Source organism: Crinia signifera, chromosome 1 (assembly GCF_055691185.1).
Source record: "Crinia signifera chromosome 1, ASM5569118v1, whole genome shotgun sequence".
Lineage (NCBI taxonomy): Eukaryota > Metazoa > Chordata > Amphibia > Anura > Myobatrachidae > Crinia > Crinia signifera.
Window position 1 is genome coordinate 348,903,512 of NC_139217.1, and position 21,850 is coordinate 348,925,361.

Genomic DNA, 21,850 nt, shown 5'->3' on the forward strand with positions numbered 1-21,850 from the left:
ACTGCCTGTCGGCACATTTTGGCTAAAAAAAAACAGTAAAAAAACCATGTCGACCCCTAATGACCCTGTCTACCATCATGCTAGTGACCCAATGACCATATCCCGTTTCCTGAGATGCCTGCAGCCTAGCTGCTGCTGCCTGTGCTTTTGCTCTTGTAAGGAACAGAACCTTGGATAGCCTCTAATTACACCCAGCTGCTAAGTCTGGCTGTTACCAGTATTGCTGGTATTAATCTGTTCAGCTCCAGCAGATTCCAAGCTCCCCTGTTACCTACATGGTGTTCTCTCTCTGTCTCTAAGCTGCTTTCAGGTGCCATTATCCAGGGCTTGCCATCCTGCTCCAAGACCTGAGTATTTCAGCATGCAGCTTGACTAGCACCATCGCTAGCCTCCAGCTACAAATCGGTCCAACATCGGACCGCCATCATTCTATTTCAACTCTCCATCGGTTCCTCCTGAGCTTCCCAGCTAGCCTCCAGTGACAATCGGTCACCATCGGTGTTCTACCATTGATAGCCCCCATCAAAGATTTCCATCACTTTCCAGCTGCTTCATCTAGACCCAATTCACACGGCATCGTCCAAGTCTCCAAGGGTCAGTACCACCACGTCATTCTCCTGATATTGCATTCCCTGTACCTGCATTATTATCTGGACTTCATTAGTGTCCCTACACTGCACCATACCCCATTGTCATTACAGCTGTTATTAGTGCTAAGTATTATCTGGACTCCACCAGTGTGAAAACACTCCTACACTTGCCACTAAGGTAGTCCAAGCTCTCATACACTGCACCAGCATTCTTCGCTGCACCTCTTGCTTACTATTAATATTATTCCTATGGTACTAAATCCTGTTTGTTATTGCCGTTCATATACTCTTCAAGTCTCATCGTTCCAGACCTGTACCATCTGTGGTAATAATAAAGGGGGTGATTCTCTCACACACAATGCATTTCTGTATGTTGTGTTGTTCCTCCGCAGTGGCAGCGCTGCGGAGGGAATCGCCAGCTTTTGCCTATGGGCTTCTTACCGCAGCGCTGTTTGAGGGATCCGTCACGGATCCCTCCCAGCATGCCCTGCGGCCGGCACATCACTCTGCGCATGCACAGATGGACTCCCGGGTCACAGACCCGGAAGTCCAGTGCCAGCACCGCATCGCAAGGGACAGCTCTTATCGCAAGAGCTGTCCCTTGCGTTAAGAACAGCATATGTTAGAGCATATGCCATTATTAATAATGCGATGCCCGGCGATAGAGGGCTGCGGATGTTACATCACCCCGCCCAAAGACTTGTACTTTTACATTGTGGTCCTGCTTCTAAACTAACTGTACTGTGTGCCTCATGGTAACGCGCAGTAGCCTTATCAAGACACCTCAGTTTGTGTACTAGTCAGCCCCTACGCCTGTGGTGTTTCCAGTCCGGATCTGACCACAGGCATGACGATATACACACACATTTTTTATTGCATTATATCTTGCTATGAAAATACTATAGGGCTGGCTATGTTAAAAATATTGTCATATTTCTGCTATTTGAAGTATTTAATACATCACTAATCCTTGTGGATATGAGTGATACAATGTGCCTGTCAGGTCTGTGGTGCTGAAGAGTAACAGGACTGATTTTTTGCATGCTGTTATTAGCTGTTCTGGCCGCTGTCCCTGCTTTACTTCCATGTAGGTGGAAGGAGTTCCGTGTCCACTTCCGGTTGTGATGCCACTATTATGGTGATAGATTATGCTGTGGTTTTAGATGCTGTAATCAATACTTTCAAGCATTTGTTACATATATTTCTTTAGGTGCCGACACACTAGAAAGATCTGCGATCATAAGATGTGCGCATAAATTAGCCTTGAAATCTTTTTTCCGTCCTGGACAAAAGATTTCAGGCAAGCGCACATCTTTACCAAAGATTTTTCTTAAGATCCCGTGTGCGTTCCTATGGATCTTTTGTTAAATCTTCTGATCTTTTGTGCAGCACGTAAGATCAGAAGATTCAGCTAAAGATCCACGGGAGCGCGCATCGGACAAAAATCGGCCGATTTTCGACCGATTATCAGTAAACATCAGACGATATATCGGCCGATTTATCGGAAAACAGCCAATCGGCCCAAAAATCGTTCTAGTGTGTCGTTTACTCTGTGCAGTGGCGTCAATAGGAGATGCAGGGGAGGTGACCCACACCCAACTGTCACCCTTCTGTGGAGTGACACCAAAAAGAGCAGCACTCCCACCTGCATACTCATCCACCCTTTCTGCACATCTGTGTCTAAACAATTAGCGGTGAAGATAGCAACAACCGCACCCTACTGATTATGTGACGGCCTCAAAAGTCAAGCACAGTCACAAAATGCAACCTGCACACTTCCACCACAATCGGGTCTGATTGCTGTGCCAAATGCCAAGGATTCAAGAAGTCGGTCAGTGGTGTAGCTCCGGGCACCACGCAGGGTCTGCTACAGGGATGCACATTACAAATGAGGTGTTGGCCACCAGCCAATCAGAGCTCACAGACCTGCAGATACAGTTTGTGATTGTCTGCTGGACCAGGAGCTCCAATTAGCTCAGGAGGCGGTGCAATGTTTGAAAACGCCCCCTGCAGAACAGTCACAATAAACTATGACTGATCAAATAAAAAAAACTTTTTGTGGATTGTTTATTATTAATAATCATTCAGGTTCAACTCACCACAAAGCCATTATACAGGTGTACTTCATTGTGGGACAGCCATAATTTGGGTGAAGTCTTCTGCGTTAGGCTGTAAATCCACAGTGACAATATATAAAATGATGTAGAAACTGCTGTTTGTGCATAATTTTATGAAAAACTGTCTATAAATAGGTGCATACATATTTTAAGTAGCACGGAAAGACCTTTTTGTCTTCAGTGTGGTGGGTCAGTTCACAATTTTGCCCTATCATTTAAACAAATTTCCTTTTAAAATAATTGATAAAAGAGTATGCTGCTTTCTGCAAGATACAACCACGGCACAAAGGATCTGCTTCATAGGTATAAATAAAATAGGCAAGAGGAGAGCACAAACAGTGCAGTATAATACGTCAAACTGTGCCTCAGTGTGCAATGCACTTATAGTATATAAATAATTAAAAAGCTTATATGGTAGAGCAATCCTTGCTCTATTCCCATATCTGAAAGAGAAAATCAGTAATGTGGGAAAGCACCCTTGGCGTTTACAGTTGTAGAATGAAATGTGTAGCTTTGCCTTCAGCTGCTTCTTCCCCTGTTCTTGGAATTCCTAGAACATTGATAACCTGTTCAAATCCACATTCTCCAACTATGTAGAAGGGTTCTTAATATTACAGCTTTTGGATGATTTCAAATGACTCAATTTTGCAGGCCACTTAAATGTTAGGATATTATATAATCCAACACCCCCCCCCCCACACAGTATTGTTTTCCCTACTTTACTCTTTTACACTATTTTTTGCCCATGTCACCTGCCATTTTACCTTTTTCTATTCTATTTGCCTCAAAATAGTGGTCCACAGACAAAATATCTTCCCAGTATCTTCTACTACATACAGTATGTTCTCAAACCTGGGGCTTAATTCAGATCTGATCGCAAGGCACATTTTTTCTTAAATAGACAAAACCATGTGCACTGCAGGTGGGGCAAATGTAACATGTGCAGCCAGAGTTAAGGGGTGTACACACAGGGCAATGTACTTTCTATTCAAACGAATCGCACAGCACCGTGTACACCAGGCATGTCCAACCTGCGGCCCTCCAGATGTGCTAAAACTACACATCCCAGCATGCATTGCCAACATTCTAGCATTTCCTAATAGCCAAATTGTGGCAAGGCATGCTGGGATGTGTAGTTTTAGCACATCTGGAGGGCCGCAGGTTGGACAAGCCTGGTGTACACATTCGATTTAGACTGTAAAGTAGTACTATATAGTCTTGCCTGTGCAGTCTATTTTGATTTGATTTTGCTTACATACAAGCAAAATTGAATAGTAAAATACACTAAATCGAACCGTGTGTATGCCCTATTGGGCAAGTTATTTGGTTTCTGTGCAGGGTAAATAGTGGCTACTTTATATTTACACTGCAATTTAGATTTATTTTTAACGCACTGCAGCCAAATCTAACTAATAGTGGGTACACATGGTGCGATTTTGCTTGTGATTCAATCCCGAGTCGATTGGGATCGAATCAAATGGTACACAAAAAGCATTCGATTTGGACTATATAGTACAGATATTTACTACACTATATAGTCTTGCCAGCAAGACTGTTTTTCTATTTGATTTACACCACACGGGAGTGCACATCAGTACCGAATCTGCATAGATTGCTGCTATAAGCATTCGATTTGATTTTGCTTCTAGAAGCAAGTTCAAATAGAAAAATAGTGCATATCTCACAATGGGGCAGATGTATTAAGCCTTAAGAAGAGATAAATGCAAGGGTGATAAAGAGAGATAAACTTCCAGCCAATCACCTTCTAACTTCCATGTTACAGGCTGTGTTTGAAAAAAGTCAGTTGGCAGGTGATTGGCTGGATGTTTATCTCTCCTTATCACTGATACATTTATCTCTTGTTAAGGCTTAATACATCTGCCCCAGTGTGTACTCACTAGAACTCTTTCAGCACAGGTTACATTTGCCACAGCTGCAGTGCCACACAGTTTTGTCCAATCGATAAAAAAAATGTGAATTGCGAACCGGTCTGAATTAGGCCCCTAGTCCTCGGGACTCCAAACAGTTAATTTTTTTCAAATTCGTCTCACAGATTCACAATCCAGCGGTGACTCTTATAAAAAACAAAAAGAGAGTCAGTGAGTAATGAACACATGAGCCGTTTGGGTTCTGTGGACAGACTTTGGGTACCGCTGCTCTAATGTTTGTTTAATCCCATTTGTCCTAGCACATAATCTGACAAGATGACACTGCATGTTTGTTGACACATTACGCCAATCATTGTACGGTCTGACATCGTAAATGTTTTTTCTTGAACAATTGTATTTTTCTTGTATTACTGCATAATAAAATTCAAAATATAAAATAGGACAAGAAAGAAAAAGTCAGTAAAACATACTGTAAAAAGTTGTAATTTCATTAATGTTCTTGTTTTGCTCCTAGAAGTACAGATGGAGCCGCCATCAGTGGGACGGCGGACGGCTTGCACATCCCTGTCAGTAAGGCACCGGGACAAAAGGCTTCCCTGCCCGTCTCCACTTCAGGGAGATAGACAGGGAGCGGGGGCAGAGCGGGCAGTGTGTGTGGAGACTGAGGGCTTCTTGGAGAATGGGGCACGCTAGTGTCTCATGCACGTGGCCCATTCTGTCAGACTCTGCCACCTGGCAGGGGAGGTCGAATGGCGATAGAATCACCAGGAGCTGTTCTAATGAGAGCAGGTCCATCTGTACAGAAAATATCAGAAGCCCCAGTATTGGATTAGATAAACTACTTACAGTATACAGATGTAGCCAAGCTCATCTATCTTCCCTATGGTGCATACTGTAGATCAATACAAGAGGTGGACTGCATATTACAGTAGGAGCAAGTTTCATCTTTGCTCCTTTGGTCATGGCTAGCCATGGCTATTCTATTGTTCTCAGCTGCAATACAATACGTATTGCAGCTGAGAACAATAGAATAGCCATGGCTCGCCATGGCTAGCCATGGCCAAAGGAGCAAAGATGAAACTTGCTCCTACTGTATGTCCCAGCATGGTTTACTCTGGCATACGGAGTTGCCTGTAAGTGTAATACTTATATTGGTCCACCAGAGGTCGCTTTTGAAAATCACTGTTGTGCATGTGTGAGGTCTCGAATGAAATACAGAACAGTAATACAGCACTTTATGTTACATGCAGTATACAGGTGTGGCAGCAAACGTGTAGAAATAACTTTACAGATGAACCCTAGGCTAGAGGATTGCTAAATAGAGATCACGCACAGTAATAGAAATTTAAACGTGCAGTACAGTAACATCTACCTTTCACATTGATGGAGGCATGCATATTGCTTTATACAGTACTGATAAATTCACTAGGATCATATCAATCACTCATGCTTTCATTTCTGCTGTTACTATAAGCTACTGTACTCTTTGTCCCCGAGCTGCATTGGAAGCTATACTGCTTGATTGGAAAGTGGTAAATAAATCTCTTTTTTTTGCAGAAGAGATACCCGCAAAGCAGTTCGCACAGTAAGTTCAGTTTGCACTAAGGCCCTTATTCAGATCTGATCGCAGTACAAATTTGTTCGGAAAATGGGCAAAACCATGTGCACTGCAGGTGTGTAACATGTATAGAGAGAGTTATATTTGTGTGAGTTATTTTGTTTCTGCGCATTGTAAATACTGTCTGCATTATTTTTACACTGCAATTAAAATTTCAGATTCAACACACCCCACCCAAATTTAACTCTCTCTGCACGTCACATCTGCCCCACCTGCAGTGCACATGGTTTTGCCCATTTTCCGAACAAATGTGTACTGTGATTAGATCTGAATAAGGGCCTAAGTGTAGACATACTGCCACAAGATACTGTACTCGTGCTTTCATGCCTACTGTTACTATACACTACTGTACAGTACGTCCCTAAGCAGCATTAGATGCTAAACTGTCTGATCGGAAAGTGGTAAAAAATAAATAAATCCCTCTTTTTTTTTTTTTTGCGTAAGAGTCACTTGTTTGTTAAAAAAAGCACCAGAAACCCAGCGCAGTGTAATAAAGTTATTATGCATATTTTAAGATTATAACTTATTTACCACTCAATGGAGATCAATTTCCTACAACCAGAACCTTAAACTGCCAAGATATTTTGGTATATTTCATTTTTTTGAACATACTGGCCAACAATTTTACTTTATGCTGTACAGGGAAGCTTTGAGGCACTGCAGACGTGCCCAGCTGGGCTTTTATTCTTGTTGGCGGTTCTTATAGCCAAATCTGCAGCAGAGAGTCCCGACGGTTCCGGACAGGATTGAATAGTGTCAGTCCATTATCTTGGGCCTGATTCAGACCTGATCATATGACTGCTGATTATCTGAAACTCCCGGCCTACAAATTCGCAGCTGTGCGATCAGAGCTAAATCAGACCCATTTTCCACTGCTTTATATCACAACTTACTTTTGATTTTTGCTAGGACTCGACTGTTGGATTGAATTTGCTATGTACTCCACCTGTGCACTTGGATTTGCTATAAAGTCAGCTTGCCTTAGACATCAAGAAAATTCAATACACAAGCTGAAGGTCAGTCTGCCTTTTGATCATCCACTTATGACCTGGATGTTTCTTGTCTTCAGCCAGCCAAGACTTCAGTTTATTACGTGTTCTTATTATTGTTCTACAATAGCCTCAGCTATGCTGGCCATTTTATTTCTGCAATAACTACATTCCAGGACTTTCATTACCTCAGCACAAACCTATATTACAGAGACTGTTTGAATAAGAGAATATATATATATATATATATATATATACACACACACATACACACACACACACATATATATACACACACACACACACATACATACATACACACACACACATAAATATACACAGATACATACATACATACATACATACATACATGCACACACTTATACATATGCTACTCACAGGTTAAGGCATGCAGATGACCAGATACTACTGGTATTGTAGTCTTATTTAAAGAATACTCCCTAAAGACTCTTTGACACGGCTGGAATTTGCGCATAGTTTATAGGTGTTTTTGACCTTGCAGCTAAATCTGCTTTTGGTCACAAATGTTAACCCTAAATAAATGCTTCAAGGAAAGAAAATAAGAAAAAGTACAAATAAAATGTAATGTGTGTAGAAAGCAAGATAATGCAGCATTTAAATGCAGCATTTAAATAGTGTTAGCTTTTAAAAGGCTCTTATTTATGCAGGGCCGGCGCCACTACTAGGCAGCTTTAGTGCCGGCCGGGAGTTTGGAGCAAGTCAACCCCCTGGAGCCAAGTGAGTGAGCCCACACATATCCCCAACCCCTCACCTCCCCCTTTGGACCGGGTGACTGGTGGGGAGGCCAGACATCCCCGTGTGGAGCCCACAGCCGTATCCCCCCCGGAGCAGATCGGTGGCCGCATCGATCTCCCCTGGGTAGCTGCACACCCCCCCCCCCCCGTGGAGCCCACGAATGGAGCAGGTCGGCGGCCGCATCCAACCACCCCCCCCCCCTCACGGAGCGGCTAAGCGGCAGGGTGCATTGACCCCCTCCATGGAGTAGGTGAATGGGTGGCAACACATCCCCCTATGGAGCATGTGTGTGGCAGGGCGCGCACCCTCCCGCTCGCCTGGGGCGCTGATAGCACTCACACCGGCCCTGTATTTATGCTTTCTAAAGTCTGCAAAATAGCATCTATAATGCCATCCCCCTGGGAAAACTATAGGATAGATCTCAGATAGAGCCTTTATTAAATAGGGATGTTACTTAATTCTGCCTTAAACAGTAGTACGTACTTAATGGACAGAAACACTTTACAGGGCAGTACGGATGGTGTAATGGTTAGCTTTACCGCCTCACAGCACGGAGGCCATGGGTTCAATTCCCACCATGGCCCTAACTGTGCAGAGTTTGTATATTCTCCCCATTCTTGCGTGGGTTTACTCCGAGTACTCCGGTTTCCTCCCACAATCCAAATATATACTGGTAGGTTATTTGGATTCTAACAAATTTAACCCTAGAATGTCTGTGTGTTCGTGTACATGTGGTAGGGAATATAGATTGTAAACTCCACTGAGGCAGGGACTGATGTGAGTGTTCAAATAATCTCTGTAAAGTGCTGCGGAATATGTATGCGCTATATAAGAAATTGGTAAGAAATAAATAATAAATAAAAAGGTCTCCAGTCACTCAGTTTTTGGCAAGAAGACTCTGCAAAACACGTATGTTCGCAGCCTAGCAGTAAACGTTGCCCGCCGGCCATCCAAATACCCCCCAGCTGAGCAAATCCCTGCATTTGCATGTGAGGGGCGTGTGCGCTTACATTCGATGGTCACTCACCAATCAAACGATTTTTCACCCGATCACAAATAAAAGTCAGTCTAGATTACCTCTTATTTTTTGGCCGAATCCGGGGCAGGCGTTGATGTCATGTGGCTTCAGCCGCCCGCCATGAGCAGGCATAGACGGACACCCATAAAACGCTGGGCGTTCCCCTGCTTCAAACCCCTGCCAACCATGTTCCCTCCCGTCACAAAGCGAATGCCTTGGCGGAAGGAGTTTTGCACATGTGTTTATTCACCCATGCGCAGACACGCACCATCGGAAACAGGGCCAAATTCGACCCCAACGAAATGGGTCTGAATCAGGTCCACTGTATTGCAGTATGGTGCGCCCATCTGCAGAGAATGCAGAGTTAAAAAGGCAAATGGCAATGGAATACAGTCATTACGATATAGGTGTAGAATGAGTGCTATATGTGTCCCTGGACAGCAAGTAAAATGACATGGAGCATGAGGTGGTGATAAGATGAAGGTGCAGAACGGATGGTGTGCATTTCCCCTTTATGGCCAAAAGATAAAAAGAAAATAATATATACGACATATTGAAATTTTGACATCATCAAAATGTAGACTTTTATTTGCGAAGCATACCCTGAGAGTCCAAGACTTTCCCCTGTGAACCAGTTATGACTTTCATCTTTTGTAGCAATTCCTAGCTCCACCAGGCTTTCCTGTAAGGGAAAACAAACTTAATAGTCTTATTTATTTTACTCAGGACTACATTTATAAAGGACAAGCAAAGCCTGCATGAGAGAATAAACGGAATTCTTTAACATTGCCCGTTCGCCCTCCTATACAGTAGTCTTATATGCAAAATACTTTAAAACTATTACAAAATTATACATCAGTCTCATACACACTAGGCAATGCGTGTCCCGATCAGTTGTCTGTGCATGTACAGATGTAGAACCGTATTGTTGACAAGGGCCATGCTGCTGCTCAATGCAGCATAGCCTCTCACATTGGTCTCAGCCTCAGATCCCAGCAAATTGGCAGCCGTGGGAATTGCCCAGTGTATGGGTCATAACTTTAGAAGAGGCAGATGCACTAAGCTTCAAAAGTGATAAAATGGAGAGTGATAAACAACCAACCAAAAAGCTCCTATCTGCCATGTCACAGACTGTGGTTGAAAAATGTCAGGCATGAGCTGGTTGTTTAGCATTCTCCATTTTATCACTTTGAAGCTAAGTGCATCTGGTCCTAACTCTGCAAGCAGAACTCAAAGAAAATAGAACTGTTGTGGTATCACAGCTTCACTTAGAATTAAATACAAAAACGAAAAACGCCTAGGACAACATCCACCAACTTAATTTCCTACAATTAGAATAGGAAACGCACTAATCAACGTAATTGACTATTCCTTGAAAGATTCAATCACAGTTAAGATCACCTCTCTTTTTTCTAATGATTAAATATTTATTTCCATCGGTTTTCCACAAGCCATTCCCAATCACAAAGACCTGAATTGATCGCTTTTCTATAGGATTATTTAAGAAGAGATAACGACAATGTGCCTCCAAAAACACAATTTAAGTAGAGACAAAAGGATATGTTGAGGTGCCCTAATTTACAGGAACAGTTGCTATGATCAAGCACACTTTAACATTACTATTCTTATGCATGTTAGATACCAGTGCCATTATCCTGTCCTAATATGGATAGCCATATGTAGGGGAAAAAAAAGTTAGTTACAAACAAATTCCAGAACCAGCCACATGGATGGCGTTGTTCACAGACAACGCGTCAGCTGTGCAACACGGCCTATGTATCTAAAGTTGTATCGGTGCATCGTGCGGTCTGTACGGGTGATCCACAGACTGCCTGTACAACCGCAATTGATCTGCAGATATATCTACCAGTGTGTACACAGCTTTAGTCTTCTGAAACCTAGCATGTTTGGATAAATAAAGTATCAGATATGTTCTCATAATTCTAACCTCAATATGCCATGCAGCCAGGGGTGAATTTAGGGGTCATGCCGACACCCCCCCCCCCCCCCCCCATTTTAACATATTCATTATTAAATTATAAGTCCTAACTTTACAAATGCAGTATACTGTAATAGCAAAATGAACCTAGAGATAAAACCGGTGCCTGTCTGATAATATACAAATAGAAACGTAGATCAGCGGCACTCTGAGAGGGACATCAAGAAGGTTTTAATTCATCATCATTATTTATTTAGTAGCAGTTTCTTATATAGCGCATACATATTCCGCAGAGCTTTACAGAGTATCATTGCACATTCACATCAGTCCCTGCCCCAGTGGATCTTACTATCTATATTCCCTACCACATGTACACGCACGCACAGACATTCTAGGGTTAATTTTGTTGGGAGCCAATTAGCCTACTGGTATATTTGTGGGAGGAAACCGGAGTACCCGGAGGAAACCCACGCAAGTACGGGGAGAATATACAAACTCTGCACAGTTAGAGCCATGGTGGGAATCGAACCCATGACCTCAGTGCTGTGAGGTAGTAATGCTAATAATTACACCATCATCATGGTGACTTCATTCTCCGGGAGTCATCATGTTGAATAAAACACTATTTTTACCAACTACTTAATGCCAGATTCTGACTGTGGAAATTGTCAACTGATGTTCCCTAAATTAACTGATGTGATGTTAAAAGTCGCATTTGAGCTCTTAGGGCGGGATGTACTAAGCTAAAAAATGCGGTAACCCACCCCCCCCCCCCCTTTTCGGGTGTTGTACTGCATTTTCTAATGTACGAATACCCAGCCGCCGCATCATCGCACGGCAGGGTATCGCCAGAAACCCGCCACCTCCACTGACCCCCCTCTCCCCGTCTCACTAGCTTACCTTCCTGCAGGTGGTGTGCGGGGAGGTGATGAAGACACACCACATCACAGGTATCATGGTGGGCCTCCGTCACCGCACTGCCCTCCTTCCCTCCAGTGCCACAATCATCTCTTATCTGCATCTACGCAGGTCTCCTCTTCAAGCATGCAGGCTGCCTGCAGCATTAGCATGATGACGGCAGCGTGCTCATCCCGGCCAGCTCCAGAGAGGCGGATGGTGGACACAAGCGGCGATGGGCAGCACACAATATTTTAGCCCCCAGGCCAGCCGGGCCCGGCCATCACTGCTGCCCCACCTTCACCTGCCCACCACAGAAAGTTGAGCTCCCAAATTTTAAGAGGCCAGACTGGGCAGGCGGAGGCAGGTCAGCCACTATTGAGAAGCCTTCAGGGCAGGCTGTGAGCAGTAATTACTAGATCTTCTGTGGCCGGGTAAGGTGGGGGGAAAAACTACAACTGCCGGAGTGCAGTTCCGCCCCAGTCTGACCTCAGGTCAGTCACTCACACAGGCAGCCTGGCTGCCACCCATATGTGCCACCCCTAGGCCCATGCCTCACGGGCCTAGTGGCAAATCCGGCCCTGCGTGCAGCACTAGATGCCAGGCAAAAACTGAGCTGCCAGGTCCTGCACATCTCTGCTAAAATTTATTTGTGCATCGTAACCCTAATTGCCATGCAACTTGGAGTTGCAAGGAGATTAATTTGATATGACATTTGTATATGTAAAACAGAGCCTGTATACAGAGCAGAACAGAATTTGTATTGGAAAAAAGGTGGTTTCTACATGGTATGCAGTTGACATGCAAAAACTCGACATGGTCAAAATTTCGACACAAGCAAGAGACAGACACAAAAAAGGTCGGAATGAGTTTGTCATTTTTTTCTAAGAGAAAAAAAAAGCGTTTCTTCAACTAACCAGTTGGACATAGAGGAAGAATATATAATAGTGCCTGAAGCCGCACGTTTCGCTTCAAAACCATGAAAAACTCATGTCTACCTTTTTCAGGTTAACCTGTTGACCAATAATGTTCGACCTATTGACTGTTGACCTAATTACGACCCTATGACCTATACCCCTACTACATTGTGGCACTTTATATACAGGTGGACACTCAGTTGTCCATACAGTAGAGCTTGGAGCTTTATATATAAACGGTTATATATATTTAATCTGCACAATTTCCTTGTACAGGCTAGTCCTATTGTGTTGCGTCTAGGATGCATGGTTTTGTCAATAAAGATGCCCAAGTCTAGAAGATTTTCATGCAACCTGGGGCGCTAAGAGGGGCTGCTTGGCATGACTGAAGCAAAGATGTATGAGAACACATGTGTATATTTACGGAGCACCTTCTTCTCAGCTTACAGGAGGTCAATTTTAAAGTGGCACTAAGCAAATAAACTACAGTTTACAAAAGCTGCTGTTTTATAAATATAGCCCATAAACCCTCTAGAGCACTGTCCCATGGAAAGGATTCCAATATGGTGGCAGTTGCCTGGCAGAAAAGAAAAAGCCTGACTAAACTGAGGGAATACAAGAATGCGGTATCCGCACTGATCATAGAGTCATATGGTCGACCACTAATGGTCAACAGTCAAAAGGTCGACAGGGTCAATAGGTTGACAGTCAAAAGGTGGAAAGGGTTTAAAGGTCGACAGACAATAGGTCGATAGTGTTTAAAGGTTGACAGGCAATAGGTCGACATGGAAAAGGTCGGCATGCAAAATTTTCAGCTGTCATGTGCCGACAGGTGGCATTTCATGCCCTACCATCCACTAGGGCGTGGGGGGAGAATAAAATAGTGTGCCGAGCACAGCGAGGCACCAAGCCAGAAGCATGGCGAGCGCAGCGAGCCTTGCAAGGGGACACGGTACACTTAGACAGTGTCCATGTCGACATAGACACCCTAAAAATATTTAAAACTAATGTCCACGTTTTGGATGTCGACCTTTTGACCACGTCTACATCTTATATGTCGACCTTTTGACCCTGTCAACCTTGTGACTGTCGACCATTAGTGGTCGACCATATGATTGTAGGCAGTCCTAGGCATATAGAAGGCAGTCCTCTGCCTGGGCAGTTCTTTAACTGAGAAATCTACTAAGTGGGAAATATACAAAGTGGATTTACTTATAAAGAACAGTTATAAAACAGTTATCCTGCATGAATTTCCCTGAATATGGACTGATCTTCTGTTTATTTCTCTTCTCACAGGTATGTGATTTAAACTGGTCCATTTCTCTACAAGTCCCAGCATTCTGCTCTGCATAAATCCCTATGAGCCCATTGCAGCAGTATACAATGTATGTGATTTAAACTGGTCCATTTCTCTACAAGTCCCAGCATTCTGCTCTGCATATGTGACCTCAGCTGTAGTCTCTCTTAATTAGACCTGCTATATCTGGTCATATAGAAGGCAGTCCTCTGCCTGGGCAGTTCTTTAACTGAGAAATCTACTAAGTGGATTTACTTATAAAGAACAGTTATAAAACAGTTGAAAAACATTGAACAACATCAAACAAGGTAAATACAATACTTATTCCACACTTTCTCACACAATCTCCTCTTTACCTGTCACCAACTGACAAACTATCACATCATGCTCACCACAATGCTACTTCTCATTTCATTACATGGCATACTTACCAAACTTCAACCATCCTATAATCTCCCTGACACTCACCACTCTGTACACATTGCCTCTTCTATTATTCACTCCCCTCTTCTAAACACTCATGAGCTCTTTAATTACTTCTCTACTTGTACTTTCACATCCACTTCCCATCACCAATACAAAAAACTGCAAACATCCACCTATCTCTATCTCTCCTTTCTAATCTTATTAGCTGGTGACATATCACCAAACCCAGGCCCCAACCACCTGACCCACCCAGATTTAATGGCTTCTAAGCCTAGAAATTCAACTAACCTCATAAATATCACATGCCTCCAACCACACACCAAACAACTTACATGTGCACTATTGAATGCACGCTCTGTTTGCAATAAATTAACATCCATCCATGACCTCTTCATCTCCCACAACTTCAATCTGATGGCAATTACAGAAACCTGGCTCACACAATCAGACACGGTCTCGCCTGCAGCACTGTCACATGGTGGTTTCCACTTCACTCACACCTCTAGGCCTGGTAACTGTAAAGGAGGTGGAGTTGGTATATTACTGTCACAAGACTTCACATACTCAGTTCTCCCACCAGTTCCTTCACTCACATTTACATCATTTGAAGTTCACTCTATTAGGGTTTTTTCCCCTTTCTCTCTGCGTGTTGCTGCTATCTATCGCCCACCTGGGCTTCCCAAATCTAAATTTCTGGAAGATTTCTCTGCCTGGCTCCCCCATTTCTTATCCTCTGACATCTCCACTATCATCCTGGGTGACTTCAACATTGCTATTGACAGTCCACCATCTCTGCATGCCTCCAAACTCCTCTCTCTAACCTCCTCTCTTGGCCTCTCCCAGTGGTCCGACGCCGCTACTCATGAGGAAGGCCACTGCCTTGACCTCGTTTTCACCAGGCTGTGCTCAGTCTCTGATTTTACTAACACTCCCTTCCCTCTCTCTGATCACAATCTCATTACTCTCTCACTCTCCTCCATTACCTCAAGCTCACTGACACAGAAATCATGCAAGCCTACTCTAACCCGCAGAAATACTAGTGCTATTAATTTTCCACAACTTTCCACCTCCCTGCAACAACAGCTCTCACTAATTTCTACATTTACCTCTCCTGACTCTGCCGTTTCCCACCTCTACCAGACTCTTGAAACAGCCCTTGATGAAGTGGCTCCAGCTACCCATTATACCCCACGTAGGCTTAGATGCCAACCGTGGCACTCCAACACAACAAGACAACTACGAAATCAGTCACGTAAAGTTGAACGCCAATGGCGTAAATCTCGTAATATTACTGATTTCCTCACATATAAGACGAGCTACCACTCCTACTGCAATGCTTTGGACACGGCCAAACAAACATACTACCAATCTCTCATCTCTTCTCATGCCACCAACCCTAGGCGACTTTTTAACACATTTAAGTCTCTTCTGTACCCTCCCCCTCCTCCCCCACCGGCTACCATCAGTGCACAAGAACTTGCCTCCTACTTTAAGGACAAGATTGATAACATCCGAGATGAAATGGTATGCTCCACAATCTCTAACCCTCTTTCTGCCACACCTGAACCCTCTGGCACTTTCTCTTCGTTTGAGCCCACAAATGAAAAGGAAGTATCCGCACTCTTCTTATCCTCCTACTCTACTACCTCTCCTCTTGATCCTATACCTGCACAAGTCATTAAAAATCTATCTCCTGTGCTTATTCCAACCTTAACTAAAATCTGCAATCTCTCTCTTGCTACTGGTACTTTTCCGTCTCTGCTCAAACATGCAGCGATTACTCCCATTCTGAAAAAAACACAATTCTGACCCTAACTCTCTCTCTAACTATCGTCCTATCTCTCAGCTCCCATGCCTCTCCAAGCTACTCGAGAGACTTGTCTACTCTCGCCTAACAAACTTTCTTAACTCCAACACCCTATTAGACCCGCTTCAGTCAGGCTTTCGCTCTCAACACTCCACTGAGACAGCACTGACTAAAGTGGTGAATGATCTGGTAACAGCTAAGTCTAAAGGCCATTACTCACTGCTTATTCTTCTAGATCTTTCTGCTGCGTTTGACACTGTGGATCACACTCTCCTTTTACAAACACTACACTCCCTAGGTCTTAATGATACAGCCCTTTCCTGGTTCACATCTTACCTATCTGATCGCTCTTTCACTGTTCGCTTCTCTGACTCTACTTCCTCTTCACTACCTCTGTCAGTCGGAGTTCCGCAAGGCTCAGTCTTAGGTCCTCTGCTTTTCTCAATCTATACCTCCTCGCTTGGCAAATTAATCAGCTCCTTCGGATTTCAGTATCACTTATATGCGGATGATACTCAAATCTATCTATCAACCCCAGAGTTGTCACCAGTGGTTTTGGGCCGAGTCTCTGAATGTCTCTCTGCCATCTCACTTTGGATGTCTTCTCACCAACTCAAACTCAATATTTCCAAAACTGAATTACTTATATTCCCGCCAACTAAGAACAGTTACCATCCTGATATCTACATCACTGTTGACAACTCGACAATCTACCCTACCCCACAAGCTCGTTGCTTAGGGGTCATCCTCGACTCTGACCTGTCCTTTGTTCCCCACATTCAATCTGTCTCCAAATCATGTTACATGCATCTAAAAAACATATCCAAAATACGACCGTATCTCACACAAGACACTACAAAATCTCTTATCCATGCACTCATTATATCCCGCATTGATTATTGCAATAGTCTCCTAACTGGACTTCCCAAGAACAGACTCTCACCACTGCAATCCATTTTAAATGCTGCAGCTAGGCTGATCTTCCTTGCAAGACGCTCATCGTCTGCTGATCCGCTCTGCCAGTCCCTCCATTGGTTGCCTGTATATTACCGTATTCAATATAAAACACTTCTACTTGCATATAAAGCTATTAACCATACTGCACCAGCATATATCTCTGCACTTATCACACAATATCTCCCATCTCCACCACTCCGCTCTGCACAAGATTTGCGTCTCTCATCTGAGCGGATCACTAGCTCCCATTCACTATTACAGGACTTTCATCGGGCTGCTCCCATCCTATGGAATGCCCTTCCATGCACAATTAGACTCTCCACTAGCCTCCAAACTTTCAAGCGTTCCCTGAAAACTCACCTCTTCAGGCAAGCCTATCATATTTAAGTTCTACACGCATAACCCTCTGAGGCACTTATGTATTATATAGCTTCCCTTCTGGACTTGTAACTTGTTGGGACTGCTATGCGATTACTGATGCCTGTCCTTGTGTTTCCCTCCTATATACCTAATAGATTGTAAGCTTGCAGCAGGGCCCTCCTACCTCCAAGTCTGTCTGTTACCCAGTTTGTTTTATCACTGTCTACTATTGTAAAGCGCAACGGAATCTGCTGCGCTATATAAGAAACTGCAAATAAATAAATAAATAAATTGTAGGCCTAGACACTGTAGATTTTTATACCATAACCTAAGAATGCTTATGTATATAAAAGACAAAACAGGTTTTGAAGACAATAGTAATAATAATAATAAAAAAAAAAAAAGTTAAATACGACTAAAGTTCTGAAAATGCAGATTTCTGAGGTTTGGCTGTGCTTCATATGCACCAAGCCCAGAATAGGATACAGTCCAGGTCTTGGATGCAGAGGGCAACGCTATCTTCAGATCAGGGAAAAGTGGCTCTAAATTGCACACCCTCAGTAATGAAAGGTGCCATCTGCTGAGAAAAAAATTGTTTAAACAGAGAGAGAGGGTGCAAATGCACTATGCCATCATTACATTACAATATAATAAGAGGTTGTTGGTATATCATTGGCCAGTGATATTGGCCTGCCCACCAATCACCCAGGTCACTTCTTGTCCAGCCAGAGCAGCCCTGTTTTTAAGCAGGGAACCAGCATGGACTGCACTGAGACAGAGGCATAATTCCATGTAAGTCCTATTTATTTGTATATAGTGTCAGAAAATTTGGGGTTGGCATCTGGGCATGGGGCCCCCGGGCTGCTCTGGCTGGACTGTCTCAGGGCATCACAACTTAAATAAACAGTCACTTTTTATATCATGTTTGTCTATTATTTATGTATGCACTCTTTATTTCACGCACACTCTACCTCCAAACATATAGTAGGGACCTCCATACTTATAATGTTACCACTTTACTATCACTATTCTTTATTGTGATGCCCTGGGGGGTCCTTAGCTGGATCATGTTTCGGGGTTCCCTGCGTCCCAGGTGGTGACCCCAAAGTGTTAGGGACCTGCTCGACAAGAGGTGACCTGGACGATTGGTGGGCAGGCCAATATCACTGGCCAATGATATACTAACAACCTGTTATTGTATATTATATTGTAATGTAATGATCGCATAGTGCATTTGCACCCTCTCTCTATCTGTGTAAACTATCTTAAGATCACATAAAAGCCTTTGAGCTTCTATAACAACTGGATCCCTCCCTGCATCCCTGGCGGCACATGAGTCACAGAATGCATACCTAGATAGGGTTCCAGGTTCTCAACTCGGAAGTCCGATCATCGCAAAGGATAACTGCCAAAATCTTCAAGCATACATTGTTACTAGATGCCGGTATGCATGCAGATAGAGGCTTACTGCTTTTTGCCCAGTGTATTTATTACTTTTCAAGGCTATTCCACTTGTGCTCGGTTAATTACATTAAAGGGAATAGAAGCTAATTGGGTAATGAGCCTTCTTCCTTACTTGTAATTTCTCCACTTCCAGTTCAATTTCTACTGCAGCTAGTCCGGCCTTGCCCTGCTCCGCTGCCAGCTGATGGAAGAATCTCCGCCATTTCATAAGCACTTCAGAAAACTGCAACTGAAGGAGAATACATAGAACATGGTCACAAATGCAGATACAGTATATACCATTATATCCATTTCAATTTTCTCCTCCTTCACATAAGAACTTTTATGGAAAAACACACACTGTACAATGTGAATTAATGGCTTTAATATGTTTTAAAATGATATAGAGAGATAGATATAAACACAAAGAACGACTGCAACATTGCCAAATTAGAGATAATTTAGGCCAAATTAGATTTTAATGGAAATGGTAAATTACATTGATTGCTACAGGGGATGCCTAGTTCATTAATTCAGACTGACGGAACGCTGCAGACTGTGGAAGCAAATGGGAGACTATCATGTGCTACATAGTGGTTTTCATATTAATAAGTAAAATTCAACATAAAAAAAAAAAAAATGACCATGTTATCTGCAATTATAGAATCATTTAGATCAATGGTTCTCAGCTCCAGTTCTCAAGTGTCACCAACAGGTCATGTTTTGTGGATTTCTGTGATCATGCACAAGTGATCCGTTTTGCTGGGTCTGTAATTACACCACCTGATTCCTCAGACAAAAATTCTCTAAACATGATATGCAAGTAAAACTAGCTAGATACACACCTACAGTTTTATCTGTCCAATCTATCTGATGGGAACAAAAATCTGGTAATGTATTGGAGCATATGAGAATCTGACATTTGCTCCCAAACAGTCAAAAGTAATTCGGACAAATTGGTTAAATCCATTTGATTTCATAAATTTATTGTAACCATCTTTTCTGACCATTTTCCAGCTTTTTAAAGCATATGGTTGATTGTCATTTGCGCTCATACATTACCAGATTTTTGTCAGATTGGACAGATAAATCTTTATATGTGTACCCAGCAACAGATTAGGACAGATTTATTACACAGTATTTAAAGTAATTCTTATTCAGTAGGGTTTTGTTATTGTAATCCACTGGAAAATGCTAATTTGTAACCCAGACATCAACATTTTAAAGCATGAAGATATAGGATACGATTTTAAAAATACTTTATAGTAAATCTTGCAAACTTAGTGCACAGCGTGAACATCTTGGCGGGGAAGGGGGGCAAATACCTAATGATGTAGTAATTTATGACAGACCAATCCTTGACAGGTTGAGTATCCCTTATCCAAATTATTCCAAAAAACATAGTTTCCAAAATGTACTGGGGACATGATTTGTAACTGACACTAAATACGTGCAAGAAAATGATTGCATGGCATTCACATTCAGCACCCAAGGTAGTACACAAACTTTGTTTCATGTTTTAAAACCTTGTTTCATGCACAAATAAAATATAATTTTGTGTATTTCATGTGTTTGATGTGCTTATACAACATAAATGCAAGATACCTCAAGATGTCCAGAATTAAAAGGGATGAGGTGGTAACCCTAGTATGTTCTGAGTTCTGCTACTTTTCCCTAAATGCGTCTTAGTAATAGTGTCTAAGGTACTCTGTTGCAAAGTAATTACCATAAAGTTACTATGATTGGTCACTCGTACCAGAACGCTCTTCCCTTTTTACAGACCGCAGATACTCGGTCTTCAATTTAGCATTTTACTGTACTTTACCTATGTCCAAACTATGGCCCTCCAGATGTTGGGAAACTACAAGTCCCATCATGCCCTGCCACAGTTTTGCTATTAGGGAATGCTAAAACTATGGCAAGGCATGCTGGGAGGTGTAGTTTCACAACAGCTGGAGGGCCACAGTTTAGACATGCCTGGTATGGTGTACTAGGCATGTAGGATTAAACGGTTTGCAGCAGAGGATTTGGTTCAAAATCACCAATTAAGCAGAACGATGAATGGCGCAGGTCCCTGTCTTTTGCATTCTTACCCTAGATTGTGTACTTTGTCCACAGTATTGCATCTTCTTCACTTATAATGTATAAGAATTGGTACTTCAGATTAGTGTGTTGGTACGACTAAGTCAAAAAGTCCACAAAACCATAAATGAGGCTATATGGTGTCATTGTAGGATGGTGTATGTGGTCTTAGCTGCATGTGACAACTAACATGTATTTTAGGATATAACCTACCAGTAGATATTATTTCTACATCCTGTACAGTACATGTATGATTTTGCTACATCAGTCATTTTTGCCACATTTCAAACCTTGTCATTGTGATAACGATGGTACATAAAGTCCAGTATAGCAGAACTCAAATTAAAATGGAATAAAAGTAATGATTACGTGGTAACACAGAATTTGAGATAAACTGCTGTGGTTTTCTTTTGTGTGTCTATTAAATCACCAAAGCATAAAATGGCATTGACTTATGTATGAACACATCAGCCCTAGTCACTTAAATGAAACGCTCAATATACTGGTCAATAAAGCACAATGTTACACAAGATAAAGCAGCAAGAGGTTCCTATTATACTGTAACATTTTCTCTGCTTTCAGCAGGTACAGCACAGTCCCACATACTGTATGGTAAGCTTCCAGTTACAAGACTAATGTAAGTGCAAACCTTCATAATGCAAGATCACACATTTGCTTTCATTAATCTACCTTCTACTAGACATATCAAAGTAAATTATTAACTAGG

The 21,850-nt window shown here is 42.6% G+C and overlaps 1 protein-coding gene across 1 annotated transcript in view; it reads right to left on the reverse strand.

The window, feature by feature from the left end:
* The window catches only part of PRODH (proline dehydrogenase 1), a 134,922-nt gene that overhangs the window by 36,715 nt on the left and 76,357 nt on the right, over window positions 1-21,850 (reverse strand). The window contains exons 6-7 of the mRNA XM_083146973.1: window positions 19,175-19,291; window positions 9,601-9,680 (exon numbers count right to left, since the gene is read on the reverse strand). Coding sequence (XP_083003099.1) covers window positions 9,601-9,680; window positions 19,175-19,291 — 197 coding nt within the window. The remainder of the gene's footprint in view (window positions 1-9,600; window positions 9,681-19,174; window positions 19,292-21,850) is intronic.